This window comes from Halichoeres trimaculatus, unplaced genomic scaffold, assembly GCF_033239565.1.
Source record: "Halichoeres trimaculatus isolate MK-OKI-2021-1 unplaced genomic scaffold, fHalTri1.1 fHalTri1_scaffold_16, whole genome shotgun sequence".
Taxonomy (NCBI): Eukaryota; Metazoa; Chordata; class Actinopteri; order Labriformes; family Labridae; genus Halichoeres; species Halichoeres trimaculatus.
Genome location: NW_027437194.1, coordinates 5,339,595 through 5,366,413, shown reverse-complemented (window position 1 = coordinate 5,366,413; position 26,819 = coordinate 5,339,595). Strand labels below are relative to the sequence as shown.

The window sequence follows — 26,819 nt, the reverse complement described above, 5'->3', positions numbered from 1 at the left end:
CTATAACACAGGTGCTAAACTGTTTATGCTAATGTTCAGAAGACGTTAAAAGACGTTAGAAGACCCTATGATGACACGCCAGTCGATAAAGTTTACAAGTGAGAAGATAGATCTGTTTTTCTCTGCTGAAAATGATTTCTGTGATTAATTTTGTAGTGATGGTGGACACAGAAGCCTAACTGTCAGACAGAAAAAGGACAGAAGAGTAGAAGAAAGATAAACAGGAGAGTCATAGTGCACGAGCTAAAGGCTAAAAGGGCTAAACTGTTAGTGCTAATGTTCATTCTAACCCACAGTCAGTAGTTATTCTGCAGTGGTCTGTTCAAACTTGAGAGTCTATCAATAAAATGAAGAGTGAGGTTACGTTAGCTCTGATTGGTAGATGAGTGGCAGGACATAGTGAACCAGGATTCACTAACGTTACACATTACAGACATGTCTCACAGCACCGGGCTGCAGATAGCGCTACATATGGACGGCGACTAAACTACTTACAAACTGACAGTGTTTACTTGTTGTCACATTAGTTTACAGATATGTTGGAGCACCGGGCTGCCGATAGCACTACATATAGCTGGCTGCTACAACATTTGTTTGATGTCACTTTACAAACCGTAGCGCTACCTAACTGTCCTGATAAATACCTTAACTTGGCGCGTTGTATCCAGTAAAAAGTTGTCTTGAACAAAGAAAATTTGTCTTGATTCGATCACCATTTAACTCCAAAACAAACACGCATCGCTAAAAGTAATTTACGACAGTGTGTGTGAGACTCTGGGCCACAAGGCAGAGTCCTGCACTGGGTCGGGTACCCGCAAAAACAACTGATTTGCGGGTGGTTTTTAAAAACTTTTTCCCGGGTTTAGATCTGGGTGGAAAAAATAACATAAAATAATAATAAATACAATTAAATAAAAACATAAGTTGTAAGCTGGTTGTAAGGCTGTGACCATATAGCCACGCTATCCAGTTCTTATAATACATCCATGGTTGTGACATGACCACGGCTCGTACCTGTTGAGCGTCGCTTACGTCTGGACAGGAAGTAAGTCTACTATTACACATGTAAAGGTCCTTTTAGGGGATTAAAAGTTTAAAAGCATTAAACGTAAAAAACGAGAGATTTTACAGTTGTATGTGAGAAGATCACAGAGGGTTGATGATGGAGCTGAAGTCAGGCTTTTATTGGAAGAGTTGCTTCATTCAGGTGCGTTGTTTACTCACTGGCATCTGAACTTTGGCGATATACAGTTCAATTTTCAGACAATATGACCCAAAATGATTACTTTAAATAAGGTTAAGGGTCAGGCTGCGGGTCGTGTTTCAATGGGTCGGATCGGGTTGCGGTACTACTCAGGCTGATGCGCGGGTTTGCGGTTTGGACGTCCCTGGGTCGGGGCGGGGCAGATCTTGAAAATTGGACCCGTGCAGGACTCTGCCACAAGGTGGCAAGGGAGTGCAATCAAAACAGATCCTCCTCATAGCAGCTTTCAAATCATTTAACAAAAAATACCAATACTACAACAAAATGGCACTGGCAATCGTCTGTTGCACCACTTTGCATTGAAACTCACTGAAAATAACTTTTTGTTTAAATTAGTCAGCTACAAATGAATAAAACAGTTAAATATTAAAATTAGCATCAACTTACTCACGTCTTCAGTTGCTGAGCTAAGACAAGACTCGTCTGCTTTGCATCTTCTCGATCACCTTGTCAGTATTTTAATTTGCTTTGTCAACAGAATCTTGTTTTCCACATCTGACTCTAACATCTCCATTTCTTCCTCAAACTCAGCAAAATTAGCCGTTTGTTTTCATCCAGATCTCTCAGCACGCTTCATTTGACTCACTCAGAGATTTTTATGCATGTTCACAGTTTTTATCTATATTTTTAAAGGCCTAGCTTTTCTTATAATGACTGCACAGAGAAGCAGCCCGTGCTCTGTTTCATGTCAGTTTTGTTTTGGTTTAAAGCCCCAGAAGCTCTGCCATGAAACCCTCAAACACACACAAACACACACATGAATATTTGTTTTTCTGTGTGTTTGTGTGTGTTGCACTCGTGCATCCAGCCCTGCATGTACAGTATGCGGTTTTGCTTTCCACATGTTTGGATGAAAACTGATCAAAACATGAAAATGTCGAAATCCTGCACGAGGTCACGGCTTTCTGAGGAGGAAAATTGCCATGACCTCAAGTTTTAGGTTTTGTGAGTAAGGAAATGGTGTTTGAAAGCACAATCATCCTCCGAAGGCTCATTCAGCAGCTTTTCTGCTCTGTTAGGAAGCCCAACAACAAAACATAATTGTTTTGTTTTCCTTTATAGACTTGGATTTGATGCTTTTTTGGATTATCACGTTTTTGGTAAAGTCAATCAAACCGCAGCACAAAAAGGAAATGAATCATCCAGTTTCAGTTTTACCACCACAATCATTGCTGTGAGAGTGACAAAATGTGTATTAGAGTTAGTTTTTTCGGGGGGAAAGTGCACAGCAGTTATCATTCCTCCAACCAAGCTAAAGGGAAAAGGAGGGAAAAGAAATATCTTCCTTATCGTGCAACACTTTAGCAGAACAAGCTGTAATTTCACAGATTTAATCTCGCAGTGACCTTAAACGCTGTAAACATCTCCTATATGTGCTCTCTCTGTGCTGTAAGCTAAATGACTTAACTACCACTAAGTGTTGTTACTTTTTTAAGGTTTAGGAAATGCAAATAAACCACAAGTACTGATGAGTCCTGCGTTTTCTTCAGGACTGCAAAGGCAGCAGAGGGCCCTGAGGTGAAAAAGTCGAAGCCTCCTTTCAAGATGTCTGCACTCCGCGACACAATGAGGGGGGACAGAAAAATGCTTCAAAATCTGATTCGTGAAGCGGTTTGAGCAGGATGGAGAGTGTTTGTGCAGGAGAGGGGTTTTATCAGCGCCAAACACTCACAGGAAGTCCGGTTTGGGATTGTCCGTCCAATTCCTGCGTTCCTCAGGAAGCCCTGCATAAAAAGCAACTGAAAAACGCCCGCAGACATTTCATTTGTCGACGGTCCACTCACGGGGAGCACCTCAAATCAACCGCGAGGGTTTTTATTCAAGAGCATCAGACCCCGAGCTTTAAAAGAAACCAACCGCCATGGAGGAGTCCTCTTATCCACTGCGGCAGCGGCTCGTGCCCATGGCTGCCGCTCAGCCTGCGCGCGCACACGGAGCTGGTGACCCCATACAGCGAGGGTGAGACTTTTTTTTTTTTTTCAATCCAGAGGCCTGTGTTCACGATTATTACTGTAAGACGTTACGTTTTTATGATTTAACTGTGTTTTTACTAATTTAGCGTCATTTCTACGTGCTTGAAAATGAAAAATAGGCCTCGTTAACTCTACATTTACAGGATACAGATGCAGATAGTCCCACTTAAGCTAAAGTAAAACAAGCTAACGTACATTTACCACGTACTATTAGACCTATCCCAGTCATACAGTGGCTAGACCTGAAAAGCAAACTGTCTTTATAGTTTACTGTCTACATGTTGGAAGAAATATTGGCAACTAGATATATATGAATAGAAAGTTTTATGCAGTAACTACAATAGATCATGGTATTGTAACTTTTGTACTTTTTGTGTAGTTTTTAAAATAACTACTTTTACTTTATTAAAGTGTTTCTTTTTAGAAAGTATACCATTTAGCTATACCATGAGTAACATGCATAATTTAAAAAACAAAAACAAAAAAAACGTAACTTAGCTTAACATTAACTTTATTACAGCTAGCTGATAAGATGTCTATACTCTAAAAAAAAAAAAAAAAAAAAAGACAGTCATACCAGACTGTAATAGATGATGTCTACATTCAAAAAAAAAAAAAAAAAAAAAGATAAAAGAAAAATAAGACAGTCATACTAATTAAATACAGTAAAAATATTAAGTTTCATTCAAAATTAACAACATTGTTTTGATTGGTCCAATTATAAATCTAAGAATATAGATATAATATATTGAAAGCAAACAAACAAACAAAAAAAAAAACCTACAGTATCTTCCCAATACTTCAAATCTTATTGCTGCATTGGTACCTTTTTTGCTAGTTATAATCAAACATTTCCTCATATTTTAGCCTTTGATAACAAGCTTCTCTGCACCATCAGCTATAGTGTGAGTATGTTGGGACAATCTAAAAAAAGCCAATAATGACAAGAGATGTTGCAAAAATATTAAGTAACCTCACCCTGCATAGACATAGTGTTAAATTTACTTCATACATCAACAGTAGTGGGAATATTATGACATTTAGTTTGGTAAAATATGCTTTTATAGATATTACTATCCCATCCTCACTGTTATGGGTTAAAATTAAATTAAAGGATGCATTTGAACTTAAGTATTCTAGATTTACAGATCTACTAAAGTAAAATAATCTGCATTTTATTCTTGTATTCTTGTATTCTTGTTTTCGGACTCATCCACCCCTGGTTATAGGGATTACATGTTGTCAGACCAAGACTGGGTTAACTTAAACAGTGAGACTTTTATAATGTTCATACAAGAGTGTTACACAATAGCATAAAAAGATTTAACATTTTATTGTTGTAACTGATGCTGTATATGGTTGCTGCTAATGTAATTCATGATATGACATAACTATGGTATTATTATAATTATTTAATTAATTTGTTTTGGTCAGTTACTTAATATTGAGGGGGTAAAAAAAAAATCACATATATTTATAAAGAATTTTCTAGTTTTAAATAAATTTAAAGTTTATTTCTCAAATAAGAAAAACAAAAACCTTTTTTTTTTTTTTTTTTTAAATTTTTAACATGATAAGTTATCACTTGTTAATGTCCCTTATTATGTTTAATGTGGAGTTTTAGAGGACGGTCTTAAAAAATCTGTGAATCCTCCCTTTAACTCGTCTCCCGCCTTGAGACGAGCCTGCAGCCTTTTCTTTCCCGTGAGTCAGCGCGTCTCTGTCCGTTATGAATGAAAATCTCAAGTTTCTGTAGTCAGCGCAGCCGGTGAGGTGACGTCATCCGCGGTAACCACGCAGTGCAGGCAGTGTGAGCGCGTGGACCCCCAGCTGGAGGAGAGGGAGGAGGTCCTACATCACCCCCCACGCGCCGTGACAGTGTGAGCTGCAGGGGAACCTGACTGTTAGCGGAGTTTTATCACTCTTTGGACTTTGTACACGGAATATAACGGGACTACTCCACTTTCCTCCTACCGCAAGATTTTCTCTACGCCCTGTTGCGTGGGAGCGTTTCTTTGTGTGGGACTTATAACGGGAAAGCTGCGTGTTCAATCCACGGTTTGTGATTATTCGTATGCGTGCATGCGCCTTTGATATCGTCTTGTTATGGATTGTGCGTGCGTAACCCTGCGTGCATGCTACTCTTATTTCACGGCTTATCTTTAAACGGTTTTATTTCTTAACTCGTGAAGTCATTGTTTTCTCCTGCGTGTGTGTGTGTGTGTGTGTGTGTGTGTGTTACTGTCCGGGTGTATTTAGGAGATGCTGCTCTAACTAAGAGAAGGATGTTGCTTCTTAAACAGTGATCTTCACATTTGTGCAGAGCTGTAAAACAGCGCCCTCAAGCGGCACATGCTGGAAACTCCTCTGCTCATCTGCTCTGAATGTGTCAATAGGTCAAAACTGGCCGTGCATCATTTTCCCAGCATAAGAACACTTCATCTTTTATTGAAATAAATTAGATTCACTGTAAAACTTAAAGCCAACCTGTCATGTGCACACACACACACACACACACACACACACACACGTTGCTTTCAGAGTCCCCCCCTGCTGCTTGCTCGCTTGCTGCTGGGATTTGTGAATGAACTCAGGCTGTAGACGTGCTCGTCCCGTCTCTGGGCGTCCAGCCAGCAGGGGATCAGGAAGACATGCAAACCTGTCAACCGAAGCTTAGCATCACATCAGGATGAATGAGGAGTCTCTTGCAGGCTCGAGTTTGTGACCCGTGTTCAGGATCGCAGAGATTTCCCAAAGGGGTTTGTCTGGTCTGTTAAAACACGTGTGTTAAGGAAAGCTTCACAGCAGGAGCAGCTTCTACCGTCACACTTTTATCTCTTACAAACAGAAGATTCCTCTCATTTGCTGCAGAATGTCATTAACCCAAATTAGTTTAAAGGGATAAGGAGCATTTTTTGTTTCTCTCCTCTGGCTTTTGTTGCACCGTCTCAGGGTCAGCGCTTCTTCAGGTCAGAAAGAGTTCAGCCTGCGTTTCCACAGCACTCAGCACATCTGTGGTACATACATGCAACCATGTATGTCTGCTTTAAGGCCCATGGATTCCTTCCAACGTTTACCTGGCTATAAGTTTCAGATCATATCTAGAGAGGATTTTCAAAACTTAGTGCTGAAGAAGTCCACCTATATGCGCTGCCTCTGCTTTGTTTTTTATTTTCTTTACACGTTAATGCTTGTGCATTGAGTGCACAAGGGCATATAGGACATGATTGTTCAAAGGGCAATTATTTACTTGCAAAAGTTCTCACTTTAACTATTTTGATATTACCCAGTCTGGACAAGTGACCAAAACAGTAACAAACTACAGGAATGGTGACAACAGTTAAAATAAGAGAAGTGAACAATATCTATGCTAAATTAAGGAAAAACGACTGTTAAATTTTGGTACAATATGTTAAAATCGATAAAAAAGTTACTTCCAAAAAAATTTAAATGACATTTAAAAAAAATAGAATTTTAATGTTGAATGTGTAAAAATGATCTGGTCCATAAACACAAAAAATATTTTATTTCAGAAAATGATTTAAAAAAATATTCTCGTGAAAATTCAGCAAAAAAAAAAAAAAAATTGACAAGAACGTAATTCATGGAAAAAAATCATGAAAAAAATAGTTCAAATTTTTTTAAAATACATTTTTTAAGAGAAAAAAAAATCAAAGATTTAAGTCAGAATTCTGATTTTTTTTTCTAATTAAAAAAGTTGTAAAAAAAAATTTGGACCTATTATGTTTTTTTCCAAAAAAAAAAAAAAAAGATCATCTTCCATACAAATTGGAGCAGTTGAAACAAATGATTTGAAAAATATAAGAAAGAAAAATAACACCTTAAGTCTTGCTTTTTATAGGTGAAATCTTTCAATACAATTGTTTAACTCTAAAAAATATGAAAATAATAATAAAGTCTTTTATTATTTGAATGACCGAAACAAATTTCTTGAAGAAGTTTTTTAGAATTTTTTTTTTTTAAAGATAGAATTAATTTTTTAATTAAAATCATAGAACCTGAGATATGTATGCATACTGATAGAGTGGAAACAGGCAATGAAAACATAAAAATTTCAAAATCTTAGAAATGATAAACTTGACAAACGATTCAATGTTTTTATAAAATGTAAAGTGTAAGTCTTTTTATAAAATGATAAACTGAAGAAAAGTGTGAAAATCAGTGACATGAGTCCGTCTTGTTCATGCTTCATGTTCACACCAAGCGTTGTTTTCTTCCCGGCGCTGAATCTAAATTTAAATCCCTAATGATCTCTAATTTCCTCGCCCTACAGGTAGCGGGAGTCATCCTCCTGCAGGAGAACACACACATTCAGCGTGAGGAGACTTTGGCCACTTTCCACAAACCCCCCACCCCTCCCTCCTCCTCCCTCCTCTCCTCCTCCTCCTCCTGCCCCTTCATCCTCCTCTCTTCCTCTCCCCTCCTCCTGGCACAGAGAGAACGTGGGAAAGAGGAAGACGATGTACCAAACGCTGCTCCTCTCGTCCTCCCTCTTCATCCTCCATGTGATGGGCACCGCGCAGTTCTTCGCTCACCACGGGTAACAGCTCACTTCACGCTAATCCTATGTTTATTATGGGATGTCATATAGTAGTTTTTGCCCCTTACGCTGTTTGTTTTAACAACCTCTTCCACCTCGAATGTAAACAAATTGCTCAGATAACATTTAAACATAAGAGTTCACTTTCTCAGGAACCAAAACCTACTCTCCTCCTGTTCAATGAGGAGACGCAAGGCATTCTGGGAAGATCTCTGGCCTGATCTTGTCATTTTTAGTTCATCTGAAACCAGACAGAAATAAACCAAAGTGCAAGAGGTCAGCTCCAAACTCTGACACCTTCAGAGATGACTCCACAGGTCAGGGAGGAGTTACACAAACCTTAGGTGACAAACCTAACCTCATGACCCTAATGTGGAGTTTTTCAGGATTCTGATCCACATTTCTCTCCGGAAATTACTTTCTCAAAAACTTTTTTTTTCCAAATCTAAAACGAGCACAGCTTCAGGCACTGATGCTCTTTGAAAGTCTCTATTTCAAGGCAGTGTTAATGTTTGATCTCAATTCTCCCTCTTCTTCTTTTTTTCTTTCTCCAGGAGGCGGGTGTGCGGCCGAGACCTCCGTCACAGTGTTGTCATGGCGACGGAGTCCTACGTCCAGCAAGTGCACAAGCCCTACATCACCCTGTGTCAGGGGCATCGCCTCTGCAGCACGTACAAGTGAGACCAGCAGCAACACAACAAACAAATGAACGAACATCCCTGCCTCTTCTTAATTTAACCACAGAGAAACAAAACATCGCATCCTGACTTTTTCACACTGCTCTAACCTCTGAGTGTGTGAGATTAACAATTAGAGCAGCTCTAAACAAAGTCATCTGTTGTTTGCACACATTTATCTGGAGGCTTTCGTTGCACCTGAGCTCCACAGCTCAGCACTCCAAGCTACATTTTAAGTTTGTGCTTATTTTACCTTAAGCACAAACTTAAAATGAAGCACTTTCTTATTCTGGTCTATGGCACACAGTCCCAATAACACCTTCTGTAATCTGCACTTGTAACTAAAAATAATTTGAATAGTTTCAGGCACGACCCTTTACATATGAATGTAAAGAATAAGACACATCATTGAAGCAGAATTATTATTTAAAAATTGTTTTTTATACATAGTACTGAAATAATATACCATCCAAGCTACAACCTGGAAAATATAGCCAATGCTAAAAACTGCAGTTTCTCTTGTGACCACTTGAGGCTGGCCCCCAAAATACCAGAAACCACATACACACTCACCAAAAAATACAATCTTTAGAGTGTATGTAAACATGATTATAGCCTGGTACAATTTTGGTCTGAACAGCTCATTTTTCTTTAAAAAAAAAAGAAAAAAAAAAAGAAATTTTTCGACATCTCTATAGTTGTACATGGTAACAGTTAGCTAGGATGCTAAAGGCTCATCTTGGTGTCTCTTATTGCCTAATGCTAGGTCAACCAAAAGTTATGTTGAGTCAATATTTCCAATTTGGTGCCCACTAGGGGTGAGTATTGGCAAGAACCTCTTGATACGATAGTCTCACAATGTATCACAACATTGTGGTATAATGTGATATTTTACACAGTTATGCTTCTGTAAATCAAAATATTAGTCAAACTTAAAAGGACCAAGGAAAACACTGAAATATTTAAATATACTTTTAGATGATATATATTATACAATCTATCAGGAGCATACAGGGTAGTTGCTCTTCAGTGCTATCTACTGCAGTGGAAGTCGTATTTTACCTCCAACTCGGCTAAAATGTACATTTTCATATTTACAAAAATATCAATATTAAGAGTTGAAATATCATTGGAGGTCAAAGTATCATGATATTTTGCTGTATCAAATTTTTTACCCACCTCTAGTGCCCACAGATGACAGGTTTTAAAACTCTGCTCAGCAACAAAAGCGTAAAACAAAGTTAAAGCCCCTGTAAGAATCTATTATTAAGATGTTTACATTATTGTTGGTGCCCCCCTGTGGACATGGCAGTACATCTCTCTTTGTGACTCATGTTGTGTATGCATAAAAAGTACTTTTTGAAATCTAAAATTTTGCTCTGCTTCATTGTTAAAAATAAAATAAAATAAGATAAAATAAAGTTTAACATCAGACCCTTGGAAATTGAATGAACTTAAAGAAAATATTTAGTTATTCTATCTCAATTTCCTTTTTTAAACCAAATCAAAGCAATAATATAAATTTTAGTCCATTTCACAACTTAAAAAAAACATACATAGGAGCTTTAATTCTTTTTATTTTATTGCACACCACTACACATTTTTTTTCATATGGATAAAAGTTTTTTTTTAATAATTGTATGAAAGTGAACAACCTCTAGAAGCTAACAAGGAAAAATTTGGTAAGTTTACTTGGTGCAAATTTTTTTCCCTCGCTTCTTGAATTTTTCCAAAACTCTGAAGAAACACAAACCTGGACTATGGTTTATAAAAATATTAATTTAGCTATCATCTCTAGCCTTCACAATCCCTCAGTTTAACATTGGTTCATCATCATCTTGTTTTTCAATTTTTGCAAAAAGTCATTATAATTACAGTAGAGTCGCCCCCTACCGGTCATCAGAAATAATGCAGGTTTAAAGCACTTTTTTTGAGGCCTTACATCTGAAAACAAACCATACAGAACAATATTTATATATAACTAAATAAAAAGACTTAAAAAACTTTAACATGAAGAATCTGCTCATTGCTTTGTTGAAGCCGTGCTCTAATTAAACAGTCACTTGAGATCGGACATGTTTAGGAGCGGAAAGAGCTCATGAGCGCGGTCATAAATAGATCAAGACTTTCTCCCACACACACAAATACACACAAATACACACAAATATGAGTTTTTTGGACAGAAGTGGGTCACGGTGGCACATATTTGGGTGGAATCTAAGTATCGAGTACTTGTGTGTAACTACGGGAAATGAACTGCCTGCCCGCAGAGACCACGGTCATGTTTATTTTGGACCACGTCTCCCTCCTTACTCCCTCCATCTCTCTCCAGCTCTGATGCTTTCGAGTCCCCCCTCTTACATTCCCTCCATTTTAATCTCCTATTTTTTTAACTCTTAGCTCGCCAGAGGAAGACGGTTTCACTTTAATATGAATGATTTCTTATTATTTTAAGGATCATTGGAGAGTCGTCTGTTGGTGATCTTGTGGTGCTTTGCTGTTTGATCCCTCTGTTTGCCTTCAACAGTTTTATCCTCTTTAATGTCATTTTTCATGTTAACATCAGTTTTATCTTGTTTCCCTCCTTGTAAACTAAACATACCAGAGCTTCAGTTTTCAGATTTGACTTTACATCCCTTTTCCTCGTCCCTCCCTCCATCCCTTCCTCCTTTTCTCTTTCCTGATAAACGCTCTTGGACGTCAGTAGTCTGTGGTTTCAGTGTTCCACCGCTTTTCTCATCAGTGGTTCGACAGAAAATGAAAAAAGCCTCGACCACACATGAGTGATGACAGCATTATGAATAACTGGGAATCACTAACTGTCTGTGTTTGTCTCCACAGGACTGTGTACTCGGTGGCGTACCGACAGGTGAGCAGATCAGCACCTCCATCACGTTTCTACCCAGAATGCTGCCCGGGCTGGAGGAGGCTTCACTCTCACAACTGTAACCAAGGTAACCTGTCGCAACACGTGCAAACTTAATCCATTAATCTGTTACTTTAGGGGTTAAATGTAAAATATTTTAAAAGAGTTGAGAAAAACTGACAATTGTCTTCCATTTATAGTTAGCTTTTATAGCTAGCTTAGCAAAAGGTTGTAAACTGCTGAGTCAGGGTGGCTGGCTAAGCTTTTTCTGAAGTGATAAAAAGATTTGAATAGAATAAAAGTTACATTCACCCCAGGAAGTCAGCCGCTAGCTAGCTTTTTTCAACAATTAGCTAATGTTCTTTAAGCCCTTTGCACACCAGATGCGTATTTTTCGCGCAAATATTCTGCACATTATTTTTTCATTTCAAACCTACTGTTTTTAAATGCTAGCTTTCACACCAGCAACGTTCTTTCTCTGAGTACACGTCCGACTAATCAAAACATTCAACATTGATTGTGTTTGTGTCCCAGCGCTTGGTTCTTTACGACAAAAGACATAAAACTACAAAGACAACGATAACGAAGACATCGTTTGGAGGAGAATAGCTACAGAAATTGAACATCACGCCTCCAAATTTTTTGCAGTTTCGTGCCGTTTATTCGCGTCACCGTTGGTGCGCAAGGGCCTTGAAATTGCAAAATTATCCTCCAAAAAAATAAAGACATAATCTAGCAAATACATTTAAAAAATATCCATCATGTAGTGTTTACACAATGTTTACAGCAAACTGAATTCATAGCATGAAATCAAGAGGCTGATACCCAGTGGTTTTTAGTCTCCAAGCTAAGCTAACAGTCTTCTTGCTTTAGCCTGACATACTAACTGACAGTGAATGGAAGCATCTAAACTATCATAATGTAAAACAAAAACAAAGTACAAGTAATAAAAAAATTGAAAGAAAGTGACATTTTGATTGTAAATAGGCTGTACTATTTGCTATTAGCTAACTAGCATAAACGTTTAGCAAACAAACAGTCACAAACTACTCTATTAGAAAGTCCAAAATGCCTTTTTTACACTTTATTTTTTTACATTTTGAATAAATAAGCCTCGAAATATGAGTTATGTTTATAAAGAGGTCTAGAAAGATGTTTTTGTTTTCTAATTTGTATAACTTAGCAAGTTTATTCATGCTAGCCTGAGCTAACTAATCACTGTAGCTTAATATTCTATTCTATTCTATTCTATTCTATTCTATTCTTGATAGTTCTAATCTCATCAAGTGTTTTGTCTTATTTTAAGTAAAACTTGTCTTTTTATACTTGATATGAGCCACATTCAACAAGTCTGTCCAGAAAATTGTCTTGTTTTAAGTTGTCAAAGGACAAAAATTAGGTCTGACTTTCTTGTAACAACTTGAAAGAAGACATTTTTCTGGACTGGTCAGGTGAATGTGGCTCATATTGAGTCTAAAAAGACATTTTCTACTCCAAATGAGACAAAAACACTTGATAAGATTTCAGTTTTTGCAGTGCACTTATTTAGTGTATTAAAGAAAACGTTTTAGCTAACGTTTTAGCTAACCTAGTGGACTCCTCTCCTCTGCCTTTCCACACAAGTGGTCTCAGTTTTTTCTTTTTAGGCTCTTAAAGATAGTAAATAAGATATTTTCCTGAATCATTTCTGTGATTCTCTTCCAGCTGTGTGTGGACAACCCTGTATGAATGGAGGTACCTGCTTAAGACCCAACCAGTGTGCGTGTCCACTGGGCTGGACCGGACACCAATGCCAAACAGGTGCGTGACACAGACACATTTACCTGCAGCACCTCTCAGGTCTCAGTGAGCACACCCTCACACACACACTTCTTCTTCTTCTTTTTGCTTTTTAGATGTTGACGAGTGTAGGAAGCAGCATCTGTGCACCCAGGACTGTGTGAACACAGCTGGCAGCTATCGATGTGCGTGCAGAGACGGCTTCAAGCTCACAGGAGATGGCCATTCCTGTGAGAGCCTTCCTCCTCCTCCTCCTCCTCCTCCTCGTGCCACTCCTCTGTCTCCAAACCAGGCAACAGTGGGTGGCCACACAGACGCGGGTAAATGAGCAGCACAGGAGTGTGTGTGTGTGTTTTCACGTAGCATAGTTTTGTGTCTTGCAGCAGCAGGAGAGAAAGAACATAGCCAGCTTCGCGGTCCATTATTACTTTTGGTACGCGCTATGCCACTCTCAACTCGTACCGTGAGTAATAATGCACTGCGACTGGTGTCGACTCCAGACAGATGTGTTGTGGTCGGGCCTGGTGTGGTGAGAATGGGACTGATTCCTCTTTGATAATGACTCCATTTACTCCTACGAGTCCTGTGAGCGGAGCAGACATCTGATTTTAATCCAGCTCCCGTGCTAATACAGACATATTTTTATCCCACACACTCCATTAGTTCCCTTAAGTATGCTGCAATGTTTCTTCTTACCTTATAAGTGTGTGTTTCCTGTGTCTTAGCAACTAAATAATACAGCCTCCCTCTTGTCTACACAAGTGATCGTTGACCTCAGGATATTCTTTTTAATATGTCAGAGTTATTGCTTTCTGGGGAATTTACGCAACATGAAACTTCAGCAAAAAAACACACTTTTTCCTGACTCACCAAACTGTAAATCTACTATCTTTTACACTGTCAGATAAAGAGAAATATACACTTGTGGTCAAAGTAAGTAACATAAAGTCATGGCTCTCTTGAGTTTCCAGTTATTTCTACATCTCTGATTTTTCTCTGATAGAGTGATTGGAAAAGATACTTCTTTGTCACAAAAAACATAAATGAAGTTTGGTTTCTTTATGACTTTATAACAGATTAACAGAAAAACTGACCAAATCTGCTTGGTCAAAAATATACATACAGTTACATGAATTAGCAATTTTGATGACTTACAAAGATGTGTCAATGAAATGAGCTTCATAGCATGGCCTCTTAACTTCTTGTGAGTGATTATGAGTGATTACAGCTGGTGATTCCTCCGAGTTCATTTAAATAGAGCTCAATGGATACAGATGCCCACAAATGCTACTATGGGAAAGTCATTGGGAGCTATTTCAAAGCAGCTGCAGGTCCCAAGAGCAAGTGTTTGTAAGTATAAAGTACATGGCACGGTTTTGTCAAGCTGTCACCTGCTTCTGAGAAAAAATTGGTCAGGAGGGTGAGAAGTCGACTAAAAAGAAGAATCACCAAAAAGCAGATCTGCCAAGTATCAGAAGCTGTTGGAACACAGGTGTCAGTGTCCACAGTCCAGAGAGCTTTGCACAGCCATGGACTGAGAGGCTGCCGTGCAATGTGCTCCAAAAGCGGCACATTAAAGTGATACTCCGGGATGGAACAAGTTGGGTCCGATCACAAGGTTTAGGGCAGAAATTACCCCTACAGCAGTGTTTTTGTGCAGCAGAAGCCCAGAGCGCACGCACCAAACACCCCCTCCCTGCTCCTCTGCCGGTTTCCTCTGCACTCAGACGGGGCCATATTTTACTTGACCAAAAACACAAATAAACGGACTCCCTCCGAAAAAATCTGATATCGGTCTGCATTCACGCTTTATTTAGAGAATTTTCAGCGCGTTACTTTCACACAAAAACACTAAATAAGGCTCTAGTTCTCATCGTGTCTCTTCGTCCTGGCAGACTACCTGCGTTTGTTTATATCTGGCACGCCGTAGCTGCAACCTCCGGTCTGAGAATGTGAGACAATGCTGAAGTGCTAAATCTGCTGTTTCTGGAGTGTTCGCTTGAGGCTGGCTCCAGAAGTGGCGGAAGTCACATACACACCAAGCCAAAAAAAGCCGTTTTCAAAGCAGAAATTAACCTATTTACAGCCTGGTTCAAAAAAACGTCTCCTGTCTGAGTCGCTAATTGTACTGATAGCACTCACTGTACGGGGGGTGAATATTTTTCGAACGCAGCCGTTCAGAGGATATTAAGATCGCGAGGCGACGGGTGACGTCGGCGAGACTACGTCCATGTTTTATACAGTCTATGGGCACGCCGCGGACTGACACACTAAGCGGCGAGCATCTCGTAGCTAGCTGTGGCTCTGCTGCGAAGGTAGCGCCGTTTTACAACACAATGAGAACTAGAGCCTTATTTAGAAGTGTTTCTGTGTGAAAGTAACGCGCTGAAAATTCTCTAAATAAAGCCTGAATGCAGACCCATATTGGATTTTTTTGGTGGGAGTCTGTTTATTTGTGTTTTTGGTCAAGTAAAATATGGCCCCGTCTGAGTGCAGAGGAAACCGGCAGAGGAGCAGGGAGGGGGTGTTTGGTGCGTGCGCTCTGGGCTTCTGCTGCACAAAAACACTGCTGTAGGGGTAATTTCTGCCCTAAACCTTGTGATAGGACCCAACTTGTTCCATCCCGGAGTATCACTTTAAGGCTCATCTGAAGTTTGCTGCTGATCACATAGACAAAAATAAGACCTTCTGGAGGAAAGTTCTGGGGTCAGACGAAACAAAAATCGAGCTGTTTGGCCACAATTCCCAGCAATATGTTTGGAGGAGAAAATGTGAGGCCTTTAACCCCAAGACCCCAAACACTCATCAAAAGTGGTAATGAAATGGCTAAATCAGGCTAGAATTAAGATTTTAGAGTGGCCCTCTCAAAGTCCTGACTTAAATCCCATTGAAAACATGTGGACAATGCTGGAGAAACAAGTTCATGTCAGAAAGCCGACAAATTTAACTGTACTGCACCAATTCTGTAAAGAGGAGAGGTCAAAGATTCAACCAGAAGTTTGTGGATGGCTCCCAAAAGCGCCTAATAGAAGTGAAAATGGCATCATAAAAGCACCAAACTTCATGATTGTTTTGTGAGTTGTAGAAATAATTGGAAACTCAAGAAAGCCACGACATTATGTTACTTACAAGTGTATGAAAACTTTTGACCACAACTGTATTTATCATGTGATGTTGCCAAATTTCTCAGGCTCTGTTCAAAACTCCCTCTGATTTATCCGTGTTTTCGTAGAGGATCAAAGACGAAATCTGTCTGTTTAATCCAGTGACAACACATGAATCATGCAGATGGTGCTGAGTCAGCGAAAAACAGAAGACAAAAAACACAAGAAAAGAGGGGAAAAGTTGAAATATGACAGGTCTTTTTAACTCGTCGAAAGTGACGATGGGGTTATTTCTGGAAGCTCAACCCTCGAGGTGCCAAAAAGCAAGGCCAGCAGGGATGTTTGGCTCCACGCTGCATTCTTTTACGTGCTCAAACACAGCCGTAAGAGGGATGGTCATGGAGATTACAAACATAAACACTGGCTCAAAGAGTCGAGCCGGGCTGCGGGGGAGTGTCAGGCTCCATTTCTGTGTCTCCATCTTCCTTTTTACCCGTTTTCTTGGCCTACACTTGTGTTCCCATTCCTGCTCCATCAACCCTGTCTGCTGGGGGTCATCGCCAGCTCCTCCTCCCCCTCCTCTTCCTCCTCCTCCTCGCCCTGTTTCTCAACTCTCCTGTCTCAGTAATGGACCACATCTGGGAGAGATTGAGCCGCTCTCTCGATGTCTGTCTGCGAAAGTACAGCCGAGCCTGAAAGCAGGGGGTCCCTCATTTTTGCATCCTAGTCCTGGTCTCAGGCTGCTCCAGGGACAGCCTCCTCTCTAGGGTGGAGTTGTGGCAGAAAAGTCCTCCAAATAATTTATGTTCTGCTTGTTTGGCTGATTTTCAGCAACTGATGGGTCATCTTTTTTGCTCTAAAGTCCCACTGTTAGTGTTTTATTTCATAATTTTCACAAGTAATCTGTCACACAAATTGTTTCTGCATACAAGAGTAGCTTAAGGAGGAGAGTCAAAAAAAAGCTTTTCTTGTCCCAAATTTCAATTATGGATCGCAATATCAGGGTTCCCGCGGATCCTTGAAAAGTCTTAAAAGGCATTGAATTCATGATTCTAAAAATAAGGCCTTACTTGGCATTAAAAAGTCTTAAATCCAATTTTCAAAAGTCTTAAAAATTTAACCACATCAATAAGATTTATGTTAGATTGAACTAAAAACATATTTAGCAAAATGTATATATTTTTCAAAAAGAATTCACTGATTCATTGTCATGGCAACATCGTGTAATCACAAAAGCAGAAAAAACAAAGCAGTGATGTGGCTGCACCAGGATCTTTCAGAGCAGACGCATGTCTTGGTTTTAACTACAGTGCCTGGAGAGGGAAAAAAAGGTGTAAAATTGGCAAAAAAAAAAAAAAAAAAATCCAAAAGTGGCTTAGGAAAATTGATTATGGCAGCAAAATTGGAAATTAAATTTGAAATTAAATGCCAAAAAACATGTAAAAATTCCAAAAATGTTTCTGACAGTGGTCAAAAAAAAATAAATGGGGGCAAAATAGGTATAAAGTTATAAAAGCGGGCTTAAAAATATAAAAATGGTCCAGAAGTGGGGCAAAGTGTATGAATAAAGGTAAAAAAAAACGAGAAGAAATTGCAAAAACTGGGCAAAAATGGTACGAAAGTGGAAAAAGGATAATGAATAGGTGCAAAATAGGTATTAAATTGCAAAAAGAAAAAAAAGGGAAAAATGTGCTGCAGCTTAGGAAAATAGTCTTTGGCAGCAAAATTGGGAATTAAAAATTTGATATTAAATTTCAAAAAACATGTAAAAATTACAAAAATGTTTCTGACAGTGGCCAAAAAATGATGAATTGGGGGCAAAATAAGCATAAAGCTGTAAAAATGGGGTTAAAAAGAAGACAAAAAGTGATGTTTTATTTAAAATAAATATTGGGTTAAAATGGCTTCTCACCCAGGTACATCATGTGGTGTTTTTATTTTGTTGTTTTGTTTGTTTCAGTTGTGGTTCGTTGTCGACTTGGTCTTAAATTTGGTTTCAAACGGCCTGAGAAAAGTCTTAAATAGTCTTAAATTTAACTTGGCTTGAGCTGTAGGAACCCTGAATATGCAAACTTTATCATTTGACTTCATCATATTTTGCAGTTTTCATCTTTTGGGGAGTTTGGGAGGTATACGTAAATTATAATTATGTCGAAGTCTTGACTCTGCTCCTTAGTTTTTGATTTAGAAAAATGACGTTGTCCATGAATCATTTCAGGAGGGTGGGAATCTTCAGACATGTCAACTCAAGATGCTAGATGCAGGATTAAAAAACGCATTAATTATTCTTTTGATCTCACATTCTGTTTCTACTCTTCTTATTTCATTTCCACATTCTCAGCCCCCGATCCTACGGTTTATATCCTCTCATTTGTGCGGTTTCTACAGGTGGAGGGTTCAACCTCCCGGAGAACGTGACGGAGGAAGTGCAGAGCCTGAGGAACAGAGTGGAGCTCCTGGAAAAGGTACAGATGTTCACATAAAAACTCCCCCTACCCTGATACCCTGATACCTCCCAGAACTTCTCTCCAGGAACACCTCTGGTTCCCATATGATGTTATGGTGTGAAATCTTAGCGGCTGTTTAATCCCTGAAGCAAAGATTTGGTCATGAATCTGGAAGAAGTGTAACAGAAAAGGTTTTTATTTAAACTGAACTCAAAAATCCAAAACCAAAGAACCATAAACTAGAAACTAAGAGGAGAGTCAACAGGAGGGAAACTGATTTTTAAATGGTTTAGAGACGGTGTTAAACAAAGAGGAAGAAAGCTGTTGATGTAATGAACAAAAGTTGTTTTTATGAGGGTTGTTGTTGTTTCATTTTTTGATGTCCCACTGTGTTTGAGGTTATAAGTCAGATGAACAACATTTTGGGGGTACACAATTTAAAAGATCACAGATGGTGAAAACCTAGAGCAGGGCTCTGCAACCTTTACTTTCAGAGGAGCCATTCTGCCTCAGGTCACCTGGATTAAAGTTATTCCAGAGCCACAAAATGGACTTAAACTTCACAATAAAGACAGTAAAGTGTATATATTATTCTTAAAATAGTAAAAATATAGTGATAAAATTCTGAACAAGAAGATTCTTGCATTAATAAAATTGTACATGTGATATCTTCCTTTTTATTTTTAATAAAATTATGCAAAACATATTGAAATTTGAAAAAAAAATGCAAAAAATTCAAAACATTTTGAAAAATTAAAAAATAAAAAGTTGCAAAATATTTACAAAAAAATTGAAACAAAAATGCAAAAATTATATTTTTATTAAAATAATAATAATAATAATAAATTAGAATATCTCTAAATTTTGAAACAATTTTGAAATACAAAAATCCCAAAATTAAAAAAAGAGAAATTTCCAAAAAAAATTGAAATTTATGACAGTTTTAAAATAATAAATAAATAATAAATAAAAACAAATGGAAAAAAAGAACTTCCAAAATTATGGCAAAAATTCTAGGAAAAACGAAAAAATGTCATAAATTTGTGAAAATTTAAAATTTTTGAAAGAAAACCTAAATTTTATTACATAATATCACTGAAATCGTCATTTTTGTGGTTTGCTAATGTCTTGACACATTTTAAGCATGGTTATTAAATAGCAATACTTTATTTAGCGTCATTATCTTGAATCAGCAGAACCCTCTGTCAGAAAAAAAGGAATAATATTTTTTTAAAGCCACAAGTTTAAGGAGTCAAAGAGCTGCAGGTTGAAGACCCTTTGCCTAGAGAGATATGGCTATTTTAAATTAAAATACTATTAATGACTAGAGCCAGTGTTAGCTAGCATTCAAGCTAAAAACATGTTATGCTACAGTAAAGTCTTCTTTTCTTTTCGTCTCTAAATGTTTTTCCGTCCTCTTTGCAGAAACTGCAGTTGGTGTTGGCCCCCTTCAGCAGCTTCTTCCCCCTGTCCCTGGACGAGGGCTTGTCAGAGAAAACCACCTTACTGTCCCACTCCTTCCAGCAGCTGGACCGCATCGACTCCCTCAGCGAGCAGATCGGCTTTCTGGAGGAGCGCCTCGGCACATGTAAGCGACCGCGGGCTGACCTTCAGTTGGTCATGGTTGAAATGAAAGCTCTTGAAGGAGGGGAAGTCCGGTCTGTATTTGAACACCACTTGAAGTTTGTGTCTCTGGAAAGCAGGAATATTTCTTCAGATGGACGAGAGATGGAACAGTTTCTCTTTAATGTAATAAAACAGCCAATATAAAAAAAATCTAATAACATAATAAAATCTGTTGTAATATAATAAACTTCTTTAACTGTAAGTGATACAACAAATTTCCTCATAGCTTATTTACTTAAAACATGTCAAGAGTCTGATGATGTTCTTTCACTGCTTTGAGCTTTATGCTAACGTTTAGACGCTGAGAAGCCCACTATGCTATCGCTAACTGCTAATCCAAAACATCAGTCTCAGCTCTGTTATTGCGACAAATATGAGTTTGGATGGATTTTTGGGGCCTTCTCCAAATCTCTGTGAATGCTGTCTGCAGCTCATCTGTGTAGCATTTTCCCAAAACAGTGATTAGAAGTGTTGAAAAGTACTTTATGGAAACAATCTGTCCAGTTTTTGAGGATCTCATTTGCTTTTCTGTGTCATAAAGGGGCATGAGTATTCATTTCAGTCTGCTTCATAACCATAAAACTCCTCATATTAGCTTTAAAAAGTGATATTTCAGCCATAATAATAAAAAATGTATTACAGATTCAACGACCAAATTGTTATCCCAAAGGGGCGCTAAGAAAAACATAAAAAAAATAATCTCCCACTCATATTTTCTGTTTTTTCATGTTTGGTATCATTGGAAGACTGTCAATAGTTTTGTTTCAGGACTTCAGATCTGGACCATTTCTAAATTTAGAAATAAATTGCAAAAAAATTTAAACAAAAATGCTAAAATTTCCAAAAATTTAAATTTCAAAATTTTGCAAGAGAAATCAGATTTTTTTTATTAAATTTTAAAAAAAGTACAATATTAAAAAAAAATCTCAACATTTGAATTTTTTGATTTAAAACAATTTTGGATTAAAAAAAAAAATTCCATTTAAAAAAAAGGAATTTCAAAAATCTTTAAAGTTGAAAACAATTTTGAAAAAAAAAAAAAAATCCCAAAATAAAAAAAGAGAAATTTTAAAGATTTTCGACATTTATGACAGTTTTGAAATTAAAAAAAAATACAAGACTTCAGATCTGGACCAACTATTTAATCAATCTCAGATCTTCATCGTTGATGTGATATTGCTCTCACTTCTTCTCCTCCTCTCCCTTGTAGGTTCCTGCCAGGAAAACTAATAACACAGCATCTCCCATCAATCTGACCATGACACAAACCCACCACAGATCATCCGTACCAACGTGTCAGGAAGTGAAATTATCCCCACTTCCTGTTTGATCATGCTGCAATCATCGCACAAATCATCTGTTATTTTCTTTTTCCCAACGGTTCTATTTACCTTTCGTTTTAAATCACTGTCAAACTCTTGATTTAGAAACTGTACCAACGACAGGGTCAGTTTCAACATGACATCATCCCTGTTACATCTGAATTACAGCCCCTCTGAGGGTCAAAGGTCAAACTCACCACCTTGTTTCTGTGTTTATTTTGCATCAGTGCAGCTGTGTCCTCTGTCCCGAGCCAGACCCGGACATCTGTATTTATCTATTTAAGTTATGGTTACTTTAGGTATTTCTCCAGTACACATTTTTTACTAGTTGTGATACGTTTTGTAATAAAAGTCTTAATCAAAGTCGTGTGCTCACTTCAGTCACATTTGTTGAATTGTTTTCAAACACAAACACTTCTACTTCTTTTTCTTTAAAGTGCAAGACAAGACTTTTAAGAAGCTAAAACAATACTTTGACTCTTCTCCTGTGAATGTGCCATGGGCTTATACTTTAACAGACTAATGTTACTAGTAATCATGGAGTATAGTATGGTGAAAGTACCAAGTGAAACATCAAAGTACTGGTTTTAAATTTTCACTAAGGTTATAATTTGTTGGGAAATTTTAAAATTAGGTAAGAAAACAGTCAAAGTTGTGAAAAATTTCCACAGTCTGTGGGTAAACAGTTTGCTGAGTGTGCCGAACATTAGCAGAGCTAGCACCACCGCCCATTAGCCTGTCTCAAAGGTTAATGGTGACATCACTGTGCTGGTCACTCATTACTTTAATCCAGTAATTTGATGCCATCTTTCATTTGTGCTTGTTTACTTCCAGCACAGCATTATAGTATTATGGTAGGACCTTTAGCAAGAGCTCCAACTCGTGGTTGGTGTCTGTGCTACAGCTGACAACTGACATGCCATACTGGTGTTTCTGGCTTATAATGATAAAAATATTAATAACTAGTTCCATTCATGTTTTTTTTATTTATTTTTTTAAATCAGATTAGATAAATTAAAGTGCATAAAAAAGAAGATATGTCATGAACAAGTTTTGTGGCTTTGAAGGTTAATGACCAAGAAACATCACCTTGGTTTAAAAAGTGTAATCAACTCAAGCTCGACCATGTTGGAGGCATAGGCCTGAACCACACGTATATGGATGTATTCCTAAACGCGCATTTTTCTGTCCGGTGGGCCTCTCAACCACACGAACACGGAGATTCCACCCACGTAAACGGAGATTTTTAAAAACAGATTAAAAAGTGAAGAAATAAAAAAATATCCGGTTGAGTGGATCCGTGTAGCGGTGTTAAACGGAGCTGGTGTTGACATGATGTCGTCAAGCGCCTAGCAACAAGTCACTGTGTTTGACTGCGCATGCTCATAACATTCTTCTTCTATGGCTTTCACATTTTGCTAACCTGCCTCTTATCGGCCAGGTTTGGCATTGCAGGCTTCAGAGGCGATCGTTTTCAGTTTGGCCTCTTCGTATGGACAGAGATATTTCTGTGGTGTGGACTGAGATTTTTTTTTTAAACGAGGGAAAAGATATCCGATCAAAAAAATATCCATATACATGTGGTTCAGGTCATAAACTGTCCATTTCCGAGACAGATTTTTGAAGCAGATCGGCTATTGCAGCCATATTGGAAGTGACAGGGGCTTCGGGTACAACTATAGGGAGCCTGTCGGTCACGTGACCTGAGCTGTGCCTCTGATTGGGCGAGCTCATGATCTTAATATCCTCTGAACGGCAGAGTTAGAAAAAAATTAATCCCCAGTGTGTGCCAATAGTGAAATTAGCGACTCAGACAGGAGACGTTTTTGAACCAGGCTGTAAATAGATTAATTTATGCTGTGAAATCATCTTTTTTTTTGGCTTGGTGTGTATGTGACTTCCGGTACTTCGGGAGCTAGCCTCAAGCAGATACGTGACAAAAATTTCTTGCAGATCGGGCTGCGGAGTGTAAACGATGATCCAAAGAATTAAGAGGATTGTGGCTAGCTAAACTACACTGGGATTTCCAAGGCAATAATCTGTCATTAATCTCAACATTCGAGACTATAGCATCTTAAAATCTCTTTTTAGTAAAAGAAAACACATTATGATAGGGTACAACATTCATTGAGACTGATCATGACAGTAAAGTGTACATAAGTCAAACTCAGTGTCTTTCAGGGGCTTTTTAAGTGCCAGAAAGTGAGCCTCTCCCTAAAAACATCATTTATTCGGTGGATCTCCTCTCCCATGAAAATTACAGTAGTAACATCTGTTTTCATACCTTAGGGTAGATGATGATAAAGATGCTAACTCCTCATATGGGTCTCTTCCGCTTAGTAAGATGTAACTTTCAAAATATCTCTCTTTTTTTGCAGGCTGAGTCCTTTGCTACAGGTTTTAGTGTTCTCCATGCTTTTTTCAACATTTGTTGTGGAATAAGACGACTTAAAATCATATTTTACCGCACACTCCTATCTCCACCCATTCAATGATTAGGTTTGTGTGCCTCTAATGTGGCCGCACATCTTGGTAACTACCCAAATCATGACAAACACTCCATTAGAAAATAGGATTATGTTTTGGAAAAAAAAAACTTTTTTAAAGAGCTTTTGATGGCAACGAATAGGCAAAGAAGGAGCTTAAAAAACACTCATGGTATGATTAAATTTTATGTCTTCTGGCCTGGCTGCAGAGTGCAAAGAGGCTGCTTATCACCTGCCCTGTGGAAGTGGGGTGCCTTTGTTGTCTCATCACGCCTGCTCTGCAAAAGCGCTGAGTGGGACATAGGAAAGCTGTCAAAGAGCTGGCAGAGGAAGCGAGAAAACGCAGCTTCTAAGAGAGATCACTGCCAACGCTCTGCTACCAGGCCACAGTCTGGGGTTAAAGATACGAAGCAGGACTCTGGGTCCCAGGCTGATGACTTCTTCTTGGGGCTAAATCTGTGTACAGAGACACTTTTAGTGATGGGTGTCTACAGGTAGACCACCAACCTGTGTTTTGAACAGTCCAAGCTGTAAACAGAATATGAGCTTTTCACTAAGGTAAGGTCAGATCAACACAGTAGTCTCTGTTTACATCAACAACTAGTGCTGCCTGAATGCTGGCATCCAGCCCAACATCCTGCTAGTTGTCTAGCAACAGGTAGGTAACTAGCTAATAAGGCTAATTACCTGGCATCACCAACATTTCTAAAATAGTCTCAGGATTAATTTGTTTGTTTTTATTTATAACATTTGTACTGCTCTTTATAGTGTAAAAACCATAGACTGTTTAAAGAGTGTTCAGCGTGGCTCCGCATTTTACCATTGTACAGTTTTGAGGCCAAAATAACCCTATCAGAGGCACAGCCATTGGCAGCCAGAGTTTTTAAAGGGGACATATCATGCTTGTTTCTCCTTTTCAATATCTCAATATCCTCATTTTAGGCCATTCTGAAGATCTCGTTGAAACGCTCCGTTTCGAGAATGACCTCCAGTAACCTCGCAACGTCACAGCCCTTTGTGCTCTGATTGGTCAGTTCTATCAGAGGGGCGGAGGGGGTAGAGCCAGGGGGCAGTTTTTGCAGTATGGCAGTATTTACAAAATCGCCACATTGGATGGAGCAGACCGAGCGAGTTTGCTGTTTGCCAAAACTTCACCATAAGGCATTGATAGCACTAATAAAATGGCAGAGTGTAGGATACGTCCTTTTGTATTGGACCCTGAGTCAGACCCGGACAGTTCTGCAGCTCAGGAGGAAGAAAATCCACCTGGACACAGATCATCTCAGGACGCTTCAGTGTGGTGAGTCAAACCGGTACTGTAACATGTATAGTTTCTGCGTGGAAATATAGGCAGACTTCACCAATAAACTATTTCTATAACAGGGCTCCATCCTGCTCCTTCACTTTTCTCTGTCTGTTTTATCCATCATGCTGAAAGTGTAGTCTAAAGATCGCCTCTACCCTCAGTTCCTCACTAGGTTAGCACTCAGTCAAGTTAGCCAGAGCTAGTAGGGAGCTTTATTTATACTCGGCTCTTGGTGGGTGTATCCCTCGGTGGCGGTTGTGTGACTGACATCACAGAGGAGGAGCTGCTTTATCAGATTACTCCAATAAGAAGAAAAGATCCTTGTGTCGACACGAAGGTCGAAATCTCGAAGCCAACTGGCAATGACCTATTTTCAGAGGCATCAAATCTCGTTCTAGGATATCAGAAAAAATACAATATCAAATTTTTTGAAAGTTCAGGGGGTGAAAGGTCTTGTTTTCAAATTTATTATATTATATGTAAGTATTAAATCAGGGATCAGCATGATATGTCCCCTTTAAAGAACTTTTATTTCTTTCTCTCAAGAGTCTCATCTTTTCTTGGCTCTCCTTGGCGACAAATCTTACTCATCCTGAAAAAACCTAGGCAAGAACCGCAGCTGACAATCATCGCGAAACTTGACGTGAAACCCTGTTTAACGTCTAATAACTACTGAAAAAGTAACTTTTCTGAAAAAAAGAGAACTCTTCATTTCAACAAAGGATGTAATATTTTCCATAGACTGTAAAAAAATGGACGTCATTTTGCTCAGTTCGAAGTGAGGTTGCCGGAAAAACTGCTCCCCCTGGTGACTGGCTGCAATATAGGTTAAAAAAAAAAAATCCATCTCCCCAGTCATTCCAGATTGGCTGTGGTCAAACTTTAAAAAATTAATACACCTTGTAGAAATGTTTCTCCACGTCCGATTGTTGTGGTGATTTGAAGATATTATTTGGCTGCCTTGTGTTCAAGTTTTCTGAAAAGTTTCGATTTCATTTCTTTTTAGAGGTGAAAAACAAGGCTTTATGTCAAGTTTAACAATGATTGACAGCTGCTATTTTTTGTGTATTTTTTTTTTGGAGGGATTGTAAAATATGTCGGGAGGTAGAGTCAAGAAGAGATTAGACTCGCAAAAGAAATTTTAAAAATGCTATTTATAGACTCTGGCTGCACAATGGCTGCGCCTGTGGCAGGGGTTGTTTTGGCTTCAAAACCGTACAAAGATGAAAGGTGGAGCCACACTGTCCACTCAATATACAGTCTTGGAGTTGAAACGAAAATAATATGCAGCTGGTCAAGGAAGGTCTTATTTGTCGGCCATATTTGGAGAAGCCGTCGACGTACCGCCGTGATGCATTTGTTTTTTAAAAGGCAGATTCTGAAGACTGGAGCCAGGAATGGCACAACA

General features: G+C 38.5%; 1 protein-coding gene across 2 annotated transcripts; it reads left to right on the top strand.

Annotated features, from left to right (window-relative positions):
- The first annotated feature begins 2,788 nt into the window (after nucleotides 1-2,788).
- Nucleotides 2,789-21,927, top strand: egfl7 (EGF-like-domain, multiple 7). 2 transcript variants are annotated; one of them, XM_074690863.1, is made up of 9 exons: nucleotides 2,789-3,223; nucleotides 7,532-7,798; nucleotides 8,353-8,475; nucleotides 11,317-11,429; nucleotides 13,046-13,141; nucleotides 13,237-13,440; nucleotides 18,613-18,689; nucleotides 20,097-20,259; nucleotides 21,508-21,927. In XM_074690863.1, the coding sequence occupies exons 2-9, from the start codon at nucleotides 7,719-7,721 to the stop codon at nucleotides 21,525-21,527; spliced, it is 876 nt and encodes a 291-aa protein (XP_074546964.1). In that variant the 5' UTR covers nucleotides 2,789-3,223; nucleotides 7,532-7,718; the 3' UTR covers nucleotides 21,528-21,927. The 2 variants fall into 2 exon arrangements, with proteins under 2 accessions (XP_074546964.1, XP_074546965.1); XM_074690864.1 differs by lacking the exon at nucleotides 2,789-3,223 and adding an exon at nucleotides 4,975-5,295.
- Nucleotides 21,928-26,819: the final 4,892 nt, after the last annotated feature.